General features: G+C 41.7%; 1 protein-coding gene across 1 annotated transcript in view; it reads left to right on the forward strand.

The window, feature by feature from the left end:
* The window catches only part of LOC147629698 (ABC transporter B family member 19-like), a 91,242-nt gene extending 75,833 nt beyond the window's left edge, over positions 1-15,409 (forward strand). The window contains exons 10-11 of the mRNA XM_086811239.1: positions 13,252-13,493; positions 13,577-15,409. Of these exons, the coding sequence (XP_086667365.1) occupies positions 13,252-13,493; positions 13,577-14,806 (1,472 nt within the window). The 3' untranslated portion in view covers positions 14,807-15,409. The remainder of the gene's footprint in view (positions 1-13,251; positions 13,494-13,576) is intronic.
* The last annotated feature ends 1,942 nt before the right edge of the window (positions 15,410-17,351 follow it).

A 17,351-nucleotide genomic window follows, 5' to 3' on the forward strand; every position in this document is an offset into this window, starting at 1 on the left:
ACTATCCAATGAAGCACACGTTGATATGCAAATCTGAAAATATGTGATCATTATTTCCTTCACTAATGAGTATGGCCGAGAGTTCTCCCTCAGCTACATCACGTGGAAAGGTAGCTCGATGGCGGTGGAGCATGTCCTGGATCTGGAGCGGATAAGGGGATTGTGGCCGACGTCCGGGGCCGGGGGCGTCGGGCATGCTGGAATGCTGCAACTGGAGTCCCCTCCACCTCTAACATGTGAATCCTACGGCCCAGCCATGCAGTGTAAGCAAAAAAGGGGATGCCAGGTCACTATCCTTCGGATCATGCCATGTCCACTCTCCCGGGTCCCTAGTGTCATGTGCACAGTGTGTATCTATCGTGTGCTACACGCACACAAGACTAGCTTCGAGGTTTGGGAAAGCTTGGAGCTAGGCAGGCTGATTGGCGAGCTGAGTTAGGGATAGACTAACAGGTAGGCACCCAAGTATGGACGGGCGGGCACCCAAGTGTGGATGCCCGATGACCGGCCAAGAGCCTATAAAAGGGTGGCCAAGGTTAGTCATTAGTTCATAGAGTCTCGCGTGTCTTTGTGAGAGCTCTATGGTCAGGAGCCTGGATCTAGTGCAGACGTGCACCTGCTTTATGCAACTGAGGCCGGCAGCAGTCTCGAGGCCTGCGAGGGTAGTTTCGTGGCGGTATGGGACGTCACGAGGTAGAGATTGGTCGGTACGTCCATCTAGTTAGCTCAGCTCGTGGCTCGGTGGGGACAGCCAAGACTTGTGCGGCTTGCCCACGGCTGTCAAGGTTGGGAGGTGAGTCAGACCTGCACCCCCTTCACGTTTGTTTGGTTTGTTTGCAAGTTTTGAGTCTTGTACCAAGAGCGTTCTCCTCAAGGCTTTGAAGCTCAAGGAGGAGGGACGTTGCTTCGTCTGCGAAAAAAAAGGACATATGCGTAACGAGTGCCCGAAGCAAAAGGGTGCAAAGACCAACGTAGGACCCAAGCCAAAGGTAGCTAACCAGTTGTCTTTGACAGGTACGTCAGTTACTGTACTTTCTCGCCCTAGTTCATGTTCTGATTGTCTGTTCAACTCTAAAGTTTTTGGCTTGCATGATCTTCTCTGAGTTTATGGAGAAGTGAATGGCCATAGAATCCACATTCTTCTAGACCCTGGCAGCTCACACAACTTTGTTAATTACAAACTTGTGCAGAAATTGGGTCTTGACACAACACCTAGCAATCATACCTATGAGGTACGCCTACCTGCGGCGGCAAGTATAGGATCGAAAGGTGGAGACGCTACCGATCCGGATTCAGGACTACAAAGATACTTTGGAATGCTATATTATGCACCTAGAGCATGTAGACTTGTTATTAGGGATTGAGTGGTTTAAGACTCTTCAAGTCCAGATAGATTGGTCTAGTCATATTTTTTCTTTTGAACATAGGAACACTCAGTATAGTATCTTAGGTGATTGTATACATCCCTCTCAGGGACCTCTTGTAAATACAGTTGATTTTGATAATATACTGGATTCTTCTTTGTATACTCCGTTGTGTCTTGATTCCACTTTCTTCATTTCTCATACCTTCTATGGATGTCAATTAAGTGTGTTTGAAAGTAAAGAATTAAAGAAGATACTTGATTTGTTTCAAGATGTATTTCCTAAGGAATTGCCATCGGGCTTAGCACCCGAAAGAGCAGTAGATCATCGTATTGACCTGATCCCTGGTGCTCACCCTGTTAGTATTCCACCTTACAAGATGAGCCAAGCTGAGGAAGATGAGTTGGCCAAACAACTCGAAGATTATTTGAGAATGGGCCAGATCCGTCCAAGTAAATCAGCTTGGGGTGCACCTGTGTTGCTTAGGAGAAAGAAGGACAACACCTGGAGAATGTGTATAGATTACAAGAGATTGAACAAGATGACAATTAGAACCGTTATCCTCTCCCTAGATCAGATGACCTGATTGGCCGGTTAGTGGGAGTGAAATATTTCACAAAGATAGATTTACATACTGGCTATCACCATATATGAATTCATGAAAGGCATGTCAAAAGAACTGCCTTTCGGACTAGATACGTCCATTACGACTTTAACGTATTACCTTTTGGGTTAACCAATGCTCCAGCCACTTTTCAGCAAATGATGAACGATTTTTTCGTGAAAATTTGAAAAAATTTATGGTTGTGCTCCTGGATGATATTTTGATATATAGTCGTACTCTTGAGGATCACGTTAGACACCTCACGATTGTCTTAACTATTTTAAGACAGAATCGACTATATGCTAAATTAAGTAAATGTGAGTTTTTCATAACAGACATCATTTACTTGGGACACAAGATCACTAGAGATGGATTGAGCATTGACTATGACCAAGTTCAGAAGGTTCTGGCCTAGCCTATACTGCAGATAGTGAAACAACTTCGTTCTTTTCTCGGTTTTGTTGTTTTTCTTCAGAAATCTGTGCGGGAGTACTCTCAGATCACACTACCGATGACCGACTTATTGAAAGGTCGTGGACGTAAGTCGAATCAGTCTATCACTTGGAATAACGATCTGGATATGGCCTTCAGACTTTTGAAAGATAAAGTCAAGGAAGCGCCTATCTTAGAATTACCCGATCCTAGTCGGCGTTATGTTCTTGAAACTGATGCCATTGACTATACAATCGGGGTAGCTCTATTTCAAGATGGTAGACCTGTTGCTTTTGAAAGTAAAAAGCTAGACGATACTCAATTTCGTTGGCCAACCCTTGAGAAGGAGCTTTATGCTGTCAAGGTTTGGAGACATTATTTATATGGCTCCAAGTTTGTGGTATTGACTGATCATCAATCAATCAAGTATGTGTGTGATGCGGATGATTTGAGAGGAAGGAAAGCTCGATGGGCTGAATTAATGCAAGATTTTGATTTTGAGATTCATTATAGAAAAGGGTCCATGAATAGTGTCGCAGATGCGCTTAGTCGAATTAAAGAGGTGAATACTTTGTCGTTCACCGAGATTTCTACTGACTTATTTCAGTCATTGAGAGGGCTTTGCAGGACTGATAGTTATTTTGGTCCAATTTGGCAGAAGATCCAGGACGGGAGCTCATTGATTGACCAAGACTCAGTGACTGAGCAGCCTACCATTCAGGGTGCAGAAGGTCAATGGATGATTCGGAATGGTTTACTATTTCGTAATGACAAAATTTGTATACCACAGATCCCGGACATTAGGTACAAGATTCTTAAGAAGTGTCATGACGCCCCTTCTGCTGGACACCCTGGGGTACAGAGGACATTATCGTTAGTGAAACACACTTTTTATTGGACAAAGATTCTTAAGAAGTGTCATGACGCCCCTTCTGCTGGACACCCTGGGGTACAGAGGACATTATCGTTAGTGAAACACACTTTTTATTGGACAAAGATGAAAGGGTATGTAGAAGATTATGTTCTCAAGTGTCAAGTTTGTCAAGCAAATAAAGCTGAACGCTTTAGACAGGCTGGGCTGTTGCATCCCTTGCAAATCCCAGGTAATAAATGGGAAAGTATTTCCATGGATTTTATTACTGGATTGCCAAGAACAAGTCAAGGCCACGATTCTATTTGGGTTGTGGTGGATCGCTTGACAAAAATGGCTAGATTTTTACCGACACGGAAGACCATTATAGCTACGCAATTAGCAAGGCAGTTTATCGAGCAATTGTTTAGACTGTATGGGTTACCGTAGGACATAGTCAATGATAGGGTTTACAAGTGACTTTTGGAGACTTGTTTTTAAGAAGTTCGAAACAACTTTGAATTTGAGTTCCTCAAATCATCCTTAATCTGATGGCGAGACTGAAAGAGTGAATGAGATTTTGGAGGATATGCTTTGAGCATATGTATCCAAAAGACAGAGTTCATGGGAGGAATATCTTCCTATGTTAGAATTTGCATATAATAGTACTAAGCATATGAGTACAGGTTTTTGCCCTTTCATGCTTATGTATGGTTTTCAACCTAGATCACCTGTTTACAGTGGGATTTTCAGGACTTTAGCATGATGCATGTAACGCGCGGAAGCTCTGGGAGTCTTCTTTCAGCCCTAAACACTCTTGGAAACCTTCTGATGCAAAAACGCACCATCTGATGCAAAACGCAGGTAGAGAGAGAGTAGAGAGAGAGAGTGAGAAGTGCTGGAAATTCAGTATATACTATGGTACAAAAAGGGTACATATCTGCAGCCATGGGCTGCCTTCATAAAAAGGTGGTTAACACCAAAATCTGTCCCCTATGGGACCTCTAAGGATCCAAACCCCTAGTGGGATTGAATGCTTACAATGAGGAGCACCCTTTGCCTTTTATACCTCCTTTTGGACTTCTTGGACTGTTGGTAAGCTGGCCGACTGCTGGTCGGCCAGTCATACATGAATTAAATGCCTCTTAATTCGGCTGACTGGTTATCTTGCCTTGTCATCATGCGCCTTCAGCCACCTTGCTTCCTGGTACAGCCGACAGCTCCTGTACTCAGCCGACTGCCCCTGGTGCTTCTCCAACCTGGCCACTTCTGTATCTTGTGCTCCACACTCTGACTCTATTTGGTTCATACTATTTATCTGTTTGCCCCCTCTGGATCTAGCCCTGAGATTGTCCATGGCATCTATGATGCACATGACATCCCCCTCTGCTAAACTTGATGACGGGAATCCAACTTGCTCTTGGATGACTGTCATCATCCCAATCGTGTCCTGAAGTCCCTCTGTCATCATCCATCCCTGGCAAACCTTTTTCTCTGAAAACCCAGCCTGTTCTCCAAACCACTCTGTCTCTGATGAAGATCTATGCATCTGGTCTTCCTCTAGTCCACAATCCATTCCCGCCCTGGCTCTGAACACCGTCTTGGTCTTCTTTCCTGGAACTGAGTCTGGCACTCTCACATCACCCTTGGAGGATCAACCGCCCTTGGGACCGTTACCTGAGAACCTATCTGGCTCACGGAACTGCCATCCCCATCTGGCACTGTGGAACACCACCAACAAACCTCCTGGGAGTTCTTCCCGAGTCTGTGCTCCTCGCTTTGGGCTTCGAATCCGTGTACTTTCCTGTACCTTGGACCTGTACACCATCATCTGGGACTGATTCAGTGTTTAGCTTGGCTGAGCCTGATGCTCTGATACCAATGTAACGCGCGGAAGCTCTGGGAGTCTTCTTTCAGCCCTAAACACTCTTGGAAACCTTCTGATGCAAAAACGCACCATCTGATGCAAAACGCAGGTAGAGAGAGAGTAGAGAGAGGGAGTGAGAAGTGCTGGAAATTCAGTATATACTATGGTACAAAAAGGGTACATATCTACAACCATGGGCTGCCTTCATAAAAAGGTGGTTAACACCAAAATCTGTCCCCTATGGGACCTCTAAGGATCCAAACCCCTAGTGGGATTGAATGCTTACAATGAGGAGAACCCTTTGCCTTTTATACCTCCTTTTGGACTTCTTGGACTGTTGGTAAGCTGGCCGACTGCTGGTCGGCCAGTCATACATGAATTAAATGCCTCTTAATTCAGCCAACTGGTTATCTTGCCTTGTCATCATGCGCCTTCAGCCACCTTGCTTCCTGGTACAGCCGACAGCTCCTGTACTCAGCCGACTGCCCCTGGTGCTTCTCCAAGTCCAACCTGGCCACTTCTGTATCTTGTGCTCCACACTCTGACTCTATCTGGTTCATACTATTTATCTGTTTGCCCCCTCTGGATCTAGCCCTGAGATTGTCCATGGCATCTATGATGCACATGACAATGCAGCATGTAATTTTTTGTAAGATATGCAAGAAATGTTACAAGTTGCGAAAGAATCTATTAGAAGTGCTCAAGACAGAGACAGATTTTATTCTAATAGACATCGTTCACCTAGAGAGTTCTCTGAAGGAACGATGGTGTATTTGCGAGTTCCGAAAGATTCCGAGACTTTACGGACAGGTCGATCTCCGAAATTATGCCCAAGATACTGTGGACCATTTCGTACTACACGACGGATTGGTTCAGTCGCATATGAATTGAATTTGCCTTCGCATGTGAAAGTTCATCCTGTATTTCATGTCAATAGACTTAAGGAAGTACTGGGTGGAACAGACCAGTTAGTTACTCCTCAAGAAATCATAGATGTCGAGGACATGACATTTGTTCCACAACACGAACCCGAAAAGATTCTTGGATTTCGTGAAAGAAGATTGCGTAATACGCTTATCACGGAATACAAGATCAAGTGGAAGGATCGTGTTGAGGAGGACGCTACATGGGAGACATTGACTACCCTTCAGAGAGATTACCCTGGTTTTTTAGTGAGCTCTTAGAGGAAGGGGAGTATGTCATGTGCACAGTGTGTATCTACCGTGTGCTACACGCACACAAGACTAGCTTCGAGGTTTGGGGAAGCTTGGAGCTAGGCAGGTTGATTGGCGAGCTGAGTTAGGAATAGACTAACGGGCGGGCACCCAAGTATGGAATAGACTAACGGGCGGGCACCCAAGTATGGACGGGCGGGCGTCCAAGTGTGGACGCCCGATGAGACCGGCCAAGAGCCTATAAAAGGGTGGCCAAGGTTAGTCATTAGTTCATAGAGTCTCGCGTGTCTTTGTGAGAGCTCTATGGTCAGGAGCCTGGATCTAGTGCAGACGTGCACCTACTTTATGCAGCCGAGGCCTGTGAGGGTAGCTTCGTGGCGGTATGGGACGTCACGAGGTAGAGATTGGTCAGTACGTCCATCTAGTTAGCTCAGCTCGTGGCCCGGTGGGGACAGCCAAGACTTGTGGGCTTGCCCACGGCTGTCAAGGTTGGGAGGTGAGTCAAGCCTGCACCCCCTTCACGTTTGTTTGGTTTGTTTGCAGGTTTCCAGTCTTGTACCAGGAGCGTTCTACGAGGAGATCCTATGGGGATTTGACACCTAGAGAGGCTGGCCCTCCCAAATCCATAACCGAGAGAGTCTCTCTCTAGCCATCTTGGCCAATGGAGGGTCGATGTGCCACTCATGTGCATGAAACAATCACCCTCACCCTCTGCAAGGTGCATCCCCTGAAATCCTCTAAGGGGGTCTTTACTCTCTCCAATCTGGCTAGAAGAACTTGGTTTGCCACCACAACCCGGCCAGCTAAGAAAAGCCAGGCAAAACTCTAGTATAGCAACTTCTTCTGAATGCTCAGAAGAAGAGGGACTAGCTGCTGCTTCGAGGAGATGTCAATGCCAACCTGGCATCCAAGATAACAAAGTGGAGTGCCTCTTGGGACCCACTAAAAAGCTTCAACATGATGCCAAGTCAGGGCAGGCAATGAGCCAACCCAAAATCCACACAACTTGTGCCAATTGATCTATGCTCCGAATGCACGACAAAAAATCTCAATCGCCTCAGCGAATCTCTAGAGGTTCCCCTCGTCCTCCGACAAGTATGCTACCGTGACATCGGCAAATTTAGATTCAAGTAGCTCCTCCTACGCGCGGATGGGAAGACGCAGTCCCTGAAGCCCGGTCTCCGGGGCGGAGAGAAAACTATTCATGGCCTCGGCAACAAACAGGAAGAGATAAGGTTCTAGAGGGCACCCTTGCTAAGCTGAGCAAGAAAGTGGAAATCTGCCACCTCTAGCTCCCTGAATAAAAACCTGGCTAGAAGCTAAGTAGAGTCCCAAAGCACATCCTGCACATCGTCCCCTCCAGAAAGCCCCAATCTTCTCTATCAGAGACTTTCTCAAAATCAAGAAGGAGAACAATTAGATCTTGTTGGCACATCCTAGCCGATGCAGTCACCTCCCAGAAGGTAAAGATGTTGTGCAGAATACTCCTGTTATATGTACATTATGTGTGCTATGTTATATACACATTATGTGTGCATATACTAGGAGGCTAACCCACATTAGGCTTGTGAGCATGGGAGCATGGGAACAAGCTCGAGTGGAGCATGGGTTAGGACTAACCTTAAGGGTTAAGGTTAGGGTCAGGCATCCAAGGGTCACACATGGGAAATGGAAAGTCAAGAGTCACTTGAGGACCCTCCTATATAATAGGGGCATGGGGCACACTCAAGGGAGCTTGGGGGTTTGGAGGCTTGGGCTATGGTCTCTTGTGTAGAGGTTCATGTCTACTCATCTACCATTTCACACTATAGCTACATGCTATTGGATTAGAGTTATACCTCTTGATGGTATGGGACATCAAGGTAGAGTAATGGAATTCTTTACAAAAATACCATATGGTTGATGGTGGATATTTTTGATAGAATGGATTCCCTGAATTTCTAGAAATTTTTAGAAATTTTTCCTAATTTTTTAGGAATTTTTTGAGCATTTTCTTTATTAAAAATGTATTTTTATACATTTTTGCGGGTTTTTTCCGCGGGAATGCGATCAAATTTCTGTCAATTTTCTACTGAAATTCAGTAGGGGACAGCGTGTTGATGCATAAATTGCTCTCCCGTGTGTGTGGGGTCCTCTCTGCCTCTCAAATCTGATTTTTCCTTCTTTTTTCCATGAAATTTCTCTTAAAAATGAATTTTTTTAATTAAACATTAATCATAATTAATGTTAATTATGATTAGGAGTTTAATTAAAAATCTTAATTAAAGATTAAATTAATCTCTCTGATTAAAATGATTAATAGAGGGGAGGAAAGAGAATGGAAGGAAGAAGAGAGAGAGGAAAGAGGGGAGAAGAAGGTGAGGAGGGAGTTTCACTCCCTCCATCTCTCTTGGCTCTTCTACGCGCAGGCGACCGGGGGGGGGGGGGGGGGGGGGGGGGGGAGGGGGGGCTGCGCTGCAGTCGGGCGAAAAAAATCGCCTCCCCCCTTAGAAAAAATCAAAAGTTACAAAAGCTTATTAAAGCTTTTATTTATTTTTTAAATTTTTTTTAAAAAAATAAGTTTTTTATTTAAAAAAAAAAAGCTTTTTGATAATATTTCAGAAAAAAGCCTGGAAAATACTGAAAAATATGGGATTTGAGAAAAAAAATCTCTGAAAATTTCTTCTTGAAAATTTTTGGCTTTTCATCTTCCGGAAAACCTTCGGCTTCCCGTTTTCCCGAAACCTTTTGGCTTTCCGAATTCCGGAAAAACTTTTGACCTTCCGTATTCCGGAAACCTTTGACCTTTCACATTCCGATTTTTTTTGTCTTTTCGTTTTCCCAAAACTTTTGGCTTTCCGTATTCCGGGAAAACCATTGGAATTCCGAAATTTTTTGACCGTTCGTATTCTAAATGCGTTCGGGGTAATTTAAAATTTCAAAAAATTCTTGAAAATTAGTGAAAAATTAGACAAAGGTTATTTTAAATTTTGAAAAAATGTGGGGTCGGTGTTTGGCATGTGGTGTATCCATTCGGGCACCCGTGACCATTCAAATTCCTTTAAAAATATATTTTTTGACCCAAAAAATTAGAAAAATCCATTAAAATGGTAAATTTTCATTGGATTTGAGAATTGTCGGGCGGAATTAAAAATTTCGTGAACGATGGGGTTCTCAGAAAAATTAGGAATATTCTAGATATTATTTTTAGAAATCCTAAAAATTGGTATTTTTAAAATATCAATGGTATTTTGGTAAATTTAATTGCTAAAAATTTTCTGAAAAAATATAGGTTTGGAATGCCATAAGATAGGTTTGGTGGAATTCAAAATTATTATATTTTGAGGCCCTAGAAAATTAGAAAAAATTAGAAAAAATTAGGAAAAAATCATGATAATTTTTTTTCTCGAGAATTTAATATTTTCGAGGGTTATTTAATGTTAAAGTACGTTTTCTCGTGCTGACATTAGATAGATGCGAGTTATTCGTATATTATTAATACGATTATATCTCGTATTAATGGATATTTATATTTGGATTAATTCTAAACGATGTATTCATGATTTTTTACCATTGTTTAGCCATTCTTTTTGGACATGTTCCTTAATTTCTTTTGATGGCTATAATATTCGTTCAAAGTGTGTTTCACCTTTGATACTTTTCCATGATAATTTATTTTACACTTATTTAAGTGTGGTTTATGCTTAATTTCTTAAGCCTAAGACAAATTCTATCATGGACTAGTTGATCGGTTTGTTTTGGTGGATTTTTATTGGATGTTTTCCAAGTTTTATATGGACTCATCAGGTCTCGCCTAGATCACTTGTGTGTAGGGGTTTTTTATTGAGTGCTACACATATGTGTTTCACTTGCTTACTTTGGAGTTTTGCTTGAACGACACAATGTTCATATACTCCGGATTGATGAGTTGGCCACCAATTTTAATGCTTCTTTTGGCATGATTAATGTCCATTCGATGGTATGCATTGATTTTTATGATCAACTATGGTTTTCATGGATTTAAGGAGCTTCTATGCTTTTATCCATGGTTTTATAAGGATCTTTTGTTTTGGATAATTTCATGTGCCTTGAAGGTAGCATTTGCCTTCGTTTTTTGCACGTAATTTTGGAGTATATTTCTTGTACTCTTGTACATATTCCAACTCGGATACCTAGTTGCTTATATATCTAGGTGAGTTATTTTTTTACCCTAACTTTATTGTGTTTTGGATAGCTATCATTAGAAAGGCGCCAATAATTCAATTTCTTTTCTAATGATGTACTCAGAAGGAGTTATTCCTTGATGTAGTCTCAAGTATATAGAGACAGGTTTAGTATGTGAAAGTCTGGATAGGGCCATCTTATTCCTTTTATACAGGATTTTATTCATATTTCCTAGACGGCATACTAGGGAGTTTCAAATTGTTAACGTATGTATGGGTGGTATCATGGTGGTATGGGACGCTAGTGATCCCTCACATATATTATCTTATGGGATAATTTGGGCTCAAGATTGTTGCTTTGCTTACATCACTTAGCATGTTGACCTCAACCTTCAAAGACAATCTCATTTTCTAAATTCACTAGAAGTTATACTGTGGGCATTCTCTAGATAAACTTCTTTTATCTATAACCTGCATGTTTTGATGAGGGAAATCTCGTCGACATTTTCACTTGTTGAAATCTCTTTCTTTAGAGTTCAAACAAGTTTATCTTGTTGTGTTCGGATAAGGAAATTTGGATTCTTCTTTTGTGGGCATTTCTTTCTCTAGTTCCGTACTTTAGGTAATTTATATAGTCAACCTGATTGTTTACGGATGGACATATGTGACTCATCGAGACGTTGATGACTTTATATGTTGATATGGGTAACTCGAGACGTCGATTATTCCATATGCAGATATGGGTATGTCGGGGCGACGATGAATCCCTGGTTTGCTGTTATAATGCCATGTTTTCCTACTTTATTCCGAATGGTTTACAACGAGGAAGTTACTTTGAATGTGAATTGCTCTGATCATCCGCAGTAGTCTGATGGGCAAACAGAGTATATGAATTATATTATAGTGTATATGCTTCGTGCATATGTCTCTAGAAAATCATCATATTGAAAAAAATATCTTCCAATGATGGAATTTGCCTATAACAGTTCTAAATTTACGGCTATTATTTTTTAGTCCGTGCATACTTATGTATGGGTATCAACCTAGGGCACCTATTGATGTCGGTCTTAAGGACATCGAGCTTGATGCATCAAGGGATTTCTTGCGAGATATGCAGAAAATGTTGACCGAAGCTTGGGATTCTATCAGGAGTGCTCATGATAGGGCACGGTTTTATGCTGATAGGGGACGCTCATCTCGGTCTTTTGAACGAGGAGCGTCGGTTTATTTTAATGTTCCTAAAGATTTTCAGACTTTGTCAATGGAAAAATGCTCGAATTTATCTCCTAGATATTGTGGTCCATTTCGAGTTATGCATCAGATTGGCACGGTTGCGTAAGAACTAAAACTACCTCCAATTGCAAGAGTCAACTACAAGGTTTCCTTTTCATTGCAAGAGTGCAATGTTTTGAGAGAGGGGAAGTATGTTATATGTACATTATGTATGCTATGTTATATACACATTATGTGTGCATATACTAGGAGGCTAACCCACATTAGGCTTGTGAGCATGGGAGCATGGGTTAGGACTAACCTTAAGGGTTAAGGTTAGGGTCAGGCATCCAAGGGTCACACATGGGAAATGGAAAGTCAAGAGTCACTTGAGGGCCCTCCTATATAATAGGGGCATGGGGCACACTCAAGGGAGCTTGGAGGCTTGGAGGCTTGGGCTTATAAGACCAAGGCTATGTAATGCTCTCTTGTGTAGAGGATTATATCTACTCTTCTACCATTTCACACTTTAGCTACATGCTATTGGATTGGAGTTATACCTCTTGATGGTATGGGACATCAAGGTAGAGGTATAATGCATTTCATTATTATTCATGTGTGCATCCCTTGGGCTCAGGGATAGTTGGGTGGTTGAGTTTATGCCTGATTTATGCATGTTTATGCATAACAATTATCTAGAGAGATCTTAGGGTTTTAACAACTCCGATCCTGAACAAACCCGATCGGTGTACCATGAATCGAGTCGAAGTAAGTCATTGGTCCAACTAATTCCCGATAGCTTCCTTGCACTCCTTTTTCTCTCCGAAAAAAGGCATGGCCTGAAACTATAATTGGTTGAGGACCAATGAGTCTAATCAAATCTTGTAACATCATTTCAAGTGCGGTGAGACAACTAGTCATTGTAGTGATGATAGTTTGCAAATTATTAAGACTTTGCTCCATCCAAACCTAGTGCTTGATCGTGAAAGGAATCTGCGTGGGATCGTTACCTTGAGCACTAACTTATGGGCTTGTGGTAGTGGTAGTGGTAGTGGTTGTCTAGTCCTCCATGGTAAGGAAGTGAAAGGTTAAGAGAGGATAAGGGTAGATGAGAGGGGTACAATGAGGTATTCAGCCATCAGAGATCAGGGCATAGCGTTGCCGCACGTCAAGCATGCAAAGCTTGTGAGTATGAACAAACAGGATGGGGTGGGCTGAATTTATAGTGTACAGAGCGTTTATAAAAAGCTTGCTTTAATTTTGTGTGTTTCTATAAAAGTTAAGGCTTAAAATAAAAGCCCCCCCTGTGTATACAAAAAAGAGAGTCAAATCAGCGAAAGCAAACTGTGTCTTTAGGGAATTGGGATCATGGGATCTTCTTCTCTTTGACTCCCCCTGGACTCTCTCGGCATCACCGTGCCCCTGACTGGCTGTGATTACCTTACACTCTATGATGATGATTTCCAACTCCTAGCCATGATTTTGTATTGATTCTTTCATACTTAACTCTTTCTTTAGGGGGGAAAAAAAAGAGAAAGAGTCAAAGCTCATCTTCCTCCTGAATGGTGTACAGTCAGAGTGAAAACAAATTTTCAATTTTTGCAGCTGTTTTGCAGAAGGATGTCAGTTGGTTTGATCAAGAAGAAAACAGCACTGGTGCTGTACTGGAGCGCTTTGCAAGCAGTGCATTCCCCATTAGAGCAATGGTAACAGAGTGTGCTGGTACCATTATCCGAACCATCTCCACATTCATTGTGTGTGTCATACTGGCATTCGTAGCATCCTGGCCTATAGCTCTTCTGATCCTGGCCATCTTACCATTCCTTACATTCGGAACATTCCAAAGAGTAAGGTTCTGCTGTCACATAATTGATGTAATTTTTGTTCATTCAAATGCTTCAAGGTTTTTAAGTTGCCAATCCCTGCACAGAGCAAGGATGCAAAATATGCCCATTCTGAGGAGATGAAAACAGCCAGCAACAATGCCAACATGATCGCTGCTGAGGCCATCAACAATATACGGACAGTTGCATCATTCACGGCAGAAGAGAAGGTACACAATAGGTTTCTGGAAAATCTTGAAGAGCCCTTAAGAAACAACACAAAGAAGAGCATTCGCATTGGCCTAATGATGGCAATCGGGCAGACAGCAGTGTATTTTTCTGTGTGCTTCATCTTGTACATAAGTGGGGTGTTTGTGGGGGCCAAGAAAGCAAGCTTTTTGCGCTGTCTTCAAGCATTCCAAGCCCTCCAGCATGCAGCCGATAACTTCGGGGAGGCCATTACCATCATGTCCATCATCCAGAGCGCACGAGCGGCCTTCCCGACAGTGTTTTCCATCATAGGGCAAAAGGAGAAGAAACGCAGAGATGAAACTGATAAAACTCTGGAGTCTGTTGAGGGCCATGTGGAGTTTAAGAGAGTGAACTTTGCATACCCTTCAAGGCCAGGTGTCGTAGTTCTGCGTGACTTCAGTTTGGACATCCGTGCCGGAAAGACAACGGCATTGGTGGGAAGAAGTGGCTCGGGGAAGAGCTCTGCCATAACTCTACTGCAGAGATTCTATGAGCCACAAGCTGGGCATATCAGACTCGATGGAAGAGACATCCGTGAGCTTGGGCTTCATTGGCTCAGGATGCACATGGCAGTAGTGCAGCAGGAGCCAGTGCTCTTCACGGCAACAATAGAGGAGAACATCAGGTGTGGAAAGGAGGATGCAACGGAGGTGGAGGTGAGGGAAGCTGCTCGGGTTTCCAATGCACACGGATTTGTCAGCTCCTTGCCACAAGGGTACAGAACACATGTAGGAAATAGAGGGGTCCAGCTCTCGGGTGGACAAAAGCAGAGAATTGCCATAGCCAGAGCTGTGCTCAGGAAACCGAAGCTTCTCTTATTGGATGAAGCCACCAGTGCACTTGACACTCAGTCTGAAGCCCTGGTTCAGGAAGCTCTCGACTGTGTGGCCGCTTACACTCGTGCCACTGTACTTGTGGTGGCCCACCGCCTTTCCACCGTCCGCTCGGCTCACCTCATTGCCGTGGTAGACCACGGCCATGTACAAGAGCTTGGATCTCACCAACAGCTCATGCAAAACACTAATGGCCTCTATGCAGAGCTCGTCCGCCTTCAAGATACCCCCTCTAGCATGCCACTACCATAGTGCGGTTGAGAGCCATCACGCTTTGGATCTTTATGTATCAAATATGCATGAGTCCCATGGTTAAGATGCACTTTCAGTGGCAATTCGATCCACTAGTGCATTTGGCATGACAATGTAAGGCAACCTTGCACATCCATCCTTCTTGCATCACTTGATTTGCATTTAACATACCCTCATCTTTGTGTGTTTCTCATGCAAGTGTTGCATTGCAAGGAGACTGTATGTCATCCATCCTCTATTTCATCTACATGCCTAGTACACACATCAAATCCATGACATTCGTATGTTTTAGTATTGTCTATATCGCATGTTTTCTAGCATAATCACCACATATTGAAGTTTGGGAAAGTCACAAATGGTAGCATCCAAACATACCAAACCAACCACCATTAACTACAAGACGGCATCCAAAATCACTACGTAACCATTAATCAAGACACGTAAATTCACGTGTGGGTAAATGTGGTTATAATGGAAAAGAACCTCCCAAGGGGTCTAAGGTTCAAAGCTTGGCTACTACTACATACGATTATTCTCTTTTTTAAGGACCATATGTAATTCATGCTCTTTGGAAATTGTGATCATGTCCACAATGCTTTTTCTTTTTTCTTTATTCTCAAAGAAAAAAAACCTTGTCAAATTTGCCAAAGGTAGTAGCAATTGATGGGATAGCCATTACAAAGAGGAGAGAGATAGTCTAAGATTTAAAGAAAATGAAGAAAGAACATGGCACAATGCATAAGATAATTTATTGTGGGCTGAACGATGATGATGACTAAATAAAGAAATGTTAGTTGAATAGAAGAATAAAAGATTTCAACAATCCATGTTGGTAGGTGAATTTGATGAAAATAACCAAACTTCTAGATTATTTAATGTCTCTCTCTCTCTCTCTCTCTCTCTCTCTCTCTCTCTCTCTCTCTCATGTTCCATGTTCTTGGTAGTATCACCCCAATGAGATAGCTATGTTTTGTTTCTATTTTATTTTCCATTCCATGATATGATATGCCATGGACATTATTGTATCACTTTGGTCTCATAGGCCCATTGGGTCTTTAGTAGATGCTCTCTCTCTCTCTCTCTCTCTCTCTCTCTCTCACAATCTAGATTTTCTTAGCCTAGAAACTAGTTACTACCAAGATCTAGCCTTTTTCTATCTCAACTCATCCTTTCATGGTATACTCACTCTAGGGAAAGACTTCTAGAAGAACCATTCTTCAATGATTAACACTTAACCATTCTTTAATTATTAATACTTAAACCATCAAAAGTAATATTAACACTTGAATCATTCTTCAATTATTAATACTTGAACCATCAAAAGTAGTATTAACACAGATCTACTTGACTTCTAAGCATTAATTAATTAAACATGGATCTACTTGGCCTCAAAATTCTTTTTTGTATCAATAAAGCATGCTTAGGTATTCTTGACCTTTCAAATAACTTCTTAGGTGTGCTTGACCTCTCAAATTTCTCTAGACTTACAAATATGCACTTTCTAGGTTATCTTGACCTTCTTGGCTCAACATATAGACATAGCTTGAAAAGTTTAGCTCTCTTGAGCTCTCGAAACATGCATTCAATATTTCCTTACACTAGTCAAAGATGATAAATCAAAGTAAATCTAATTTCTCACCTTCTAACTAAAGTAATTGTGCTAACACTAACCACACATAAGTTTCCTTAGTTTGTGACCTACTTGCCCATGAGTTGCTAGTTAGTACCATTTGCCTACTTTTTCCTTAAACTACAAGTCATGTTTCCTTGGACCACTCTCTAGCATAATGAAATTGGGGAACCCAAAAGTCTTTAGGGTTTGTGGTATAGCAATAATGTGTAGTGGTTCTTGATTTCTATACCCTTTTCAAAGGTCAATACTTACCAATCTAAAAGAGTTATCTTCCTTAACCATTCAAGATATACAAGTCTAACCTTGCCATACATACTTAACTAATTAGCCCATTCCACAGAGTTTTATCAAGTTCGTGACTACACGACTTTTAATTCTCTAATTACAATACATGATTTAATATTTTATTAATCTTTCTATATGCTATGAGAGGTCCAATATGTATCCATTAGCTTATGATCATGAAGTTATTAGTCAACCAAACATTCACAACTTGTGAGTAGCTTACTAGGTGAAATCTTTTTTAAACAACTAATGCCAATGTTAGATGGTACAATCCATACTTGTGGAGTTGTTTGATCAATTCATCCATCACATTGATCCCTTTACAACATATTAATTTCCAGATCCCCATTACAAATACCCCTTCAAGTTTTATCATCATTAATGTCCAATCTTGTTTGAATAATTACAATTTGGAAGTGAATTTAACTCTAACTTATGATATCCAATCTTGTTTATATAATTAGAATTTGCAATTGATTTCAACTCTAACTTACTAAAATCTAACCTCTCAAACATTAGTTGCAATGTTAATAATGTAACTACGATGTTAAGTTTGGTAAAATATTAAACACATCATAATCAAAATAAGGCACCAAATCGTTCCTTAAATAATTAATGCTAAAGATT

The sequence above is a fragment of the Cibotium barometz genome, chromosome 17, assembly GCF_041138505.1.
Source record: "Cibotium barometz isolate CiBa-2024 chromosome 17, ASM4113850v1, whole genome shotgun sequence".
In the NCBI taxonomy this organism is placed as follows: Eukaryota; Viridiplantae; Streptophyta; class Polypodiopsida; order Cyatheales; family Cibotiaceae; genus Cibotium; species Cibotium barometz.